The sequence below is a fragment of the Tenrec ecaudatus genome, chromosome 11, assembly GCF_050624435.1.
Source record: "Tenrec ecaudatus isolate mTenEca1 chromosome 11, mTenEca1.hap1, whole genome shotgun sequence".
In the NCBI taxonomy this organism is placed as follows: domain Eukaryota; kingdom Metazoa; phylum Chordata; class Mammalia; order Afrosoricida; family Tenrecidae; genus Tenrec; species Tenrec ecaudatus.
Window position 1 is genome coordinate 3,954,048 of NC_134540.1, and position 1,920 is coordinate 3,955,967.

Consider the following 1,920-nt stretch of genomic DNA (forward strand, 5'->3'; position numbering starts at 1 on the left):
TGGAGGGGAAGAATAACATCTCCTTTATTTTCCTCAATAACGCAAATGCATTGAAAGCCCAGGAAAAAAGCTCTGGGAAGACTTGCCTTTCAGCAACACACCTTGGCCCTGCCACCCCTTCTTAACCCCACAACCAGATATAAAACCACCACCCCACCCCGGCAACTAAACAAACAAAAATATTGAGCAAAGAACTCCATGGATATATATTAATATAGATATTCATCTTTTCTTCAGGGGTAAAAACACTAGTTGCATCCATTTCACGTCAATCACGGTACTCCGCTAAATGAAGTCCCCCCGCTCCAGGAGGGCCAAGTCCGCCTGGCCCGGATGTGACTACACGTCGCTGGGTGCGCTTGCTCGCTGCACCAGGCTGGGCGGGACGCAGCCGCAGCAGACCAGGCAGAGGGCCTTCTGGATCTCGTGGTTTCGGAAGGCGTAGATGACCGGGTTGATGATGGAGTTGTAGGTGGCGGGCAGCAGGGTGGCGTAGGTGTATGTGGGCGGGTAGGTGTGGTCCGCGATCAGGGAGTAGAGGGTGAAGGGCATCCAGCAGGCCGCAAACGTGCCCAGGATGAGGGCCAGCGTGGACACCCCCTTCCGGGTGGTCACGTAGTGTGACGTGGCCAGGAAGTGGCGCTGCAGGGCGATCTGGTGGGCGTGGTGCAGGACGATCTTGCAGATCTGGACGTAGAGCTGCAGCATGAACGCGAACGTGAAGAGGAACGAGACTGACAGCACTGCCGCGTGGTTCTTGGTCAGGGGCCTGACCACGCTGCAGGTGGCCTCGTCCTGCAGGCAGTTCCAGCCCAGCACGGGCAGCATCCCTAGGCCGATGGAGGTCCCCCAGAGCAGGCCCAGCATGACATAGGTGACGGTGACTGTCCTCTCGGAATTGTAGGTCAGGGCATAGTAGAGGGACAGGTAGCGGTCCACCGTGATGGCCAGCAGGCTGCAGATGGAGGCTGAGAAGGAGGCGACGATGAGGCCCACCGTGACCAGTTTGGTGGCCTCGGACTGCAGCAGGTAGGCGAACACGAAGTTGACCACGAGGCCGAGGCCGGCCAGGAGGTCGGCCAGGGCCAGGCTGCCTATGAGGAGGAACATGGGGGCGCGCAGCCCGGGGTTGTGGATGATGATGAGGACCACGACGGCGTTCTCACAGGAGATGAGGGTCCCCGAGGTGCACAGGACAATGTCCCAGGGGTTCACAGCCAGCTCGGGCGCGGGCTCCACCACTGGTGTCTGCGAGGATAAACCTGCCGACACGTTCTCCGCTGAGCCGGCCTCCAGGTGGTCCCGAGGGAGCCCGCTGGCGTTGACCTGCACCTCCTCAGTCATCTTAGCGGCGCCTTCGAGGGAAAGATAGACTGCTCACTGCTCAGCTGCGAAGGCACTCCGCACCCCAACCCGGGCAGCGCCTAGGATGGGGTGTCCCACCGGATGCCTGCAGCTTCGCGCTGCAAGGAGCAAGCGGACTAGAGCAAAGGGTCCCCGCAAGTGGGCCAGGCTGGCGCGGCCAGCGCCCGGGGAAAGTGCGCCTCGGGGCGAGAGTACGTGGCTAGGGGACATCTGGGCGGCTACGGAGGTGGCCACTGATCATCCCCCCCCCAAAAAAAAAAGCTTGCACGCGCGTGCACACGCTCACCCTCCCTCCCCTGCCCAAGGAGAACAAAGGGGGTCGCCAGGCTTGGACTTCTGGGGACATGCTATGCCGCGCCCCCAAATCAGGGAGGCCAGGTGTGTGCAACCAAGTGGTGGAGACAGGCAGACAGACAGACAGACAGACTGGTGTCTGGAGCGTGGGAACAGGCGGGGCCACAGCCTCGTGGGGGTCACCTTGGCGCGCCAGCGGAGGGGGCTCCAGGGGGCCTTCTAGCGCGGTTCTCTTCCAGCCTGCGGACGAGGGGCGCGGCC

At 61.7% G+C, this 1,920-nt stretch overlaps 1 protein-coding gene across 1 annotated transcript; it reads right to left on the reverse strand.

Annotated features, from left to right (window-relative positions):
• Positions 1-339: 339 nt before the first annotated feature.
• On the reverse strand, positions 340-1,344 carry GPR12 (G protein-coupled receptor 12). Its single transcript, XM_075563578.1, has one exon. The coding sequence runs from the start codon at positions 1,342-1,344 to the stop codon at positions 340-342; it is 1,005 nt and encodes a 334-aa protein (XP_075419693.1).
• Positions 1,345-1,920: the final 576 nt, after the last annotated feature.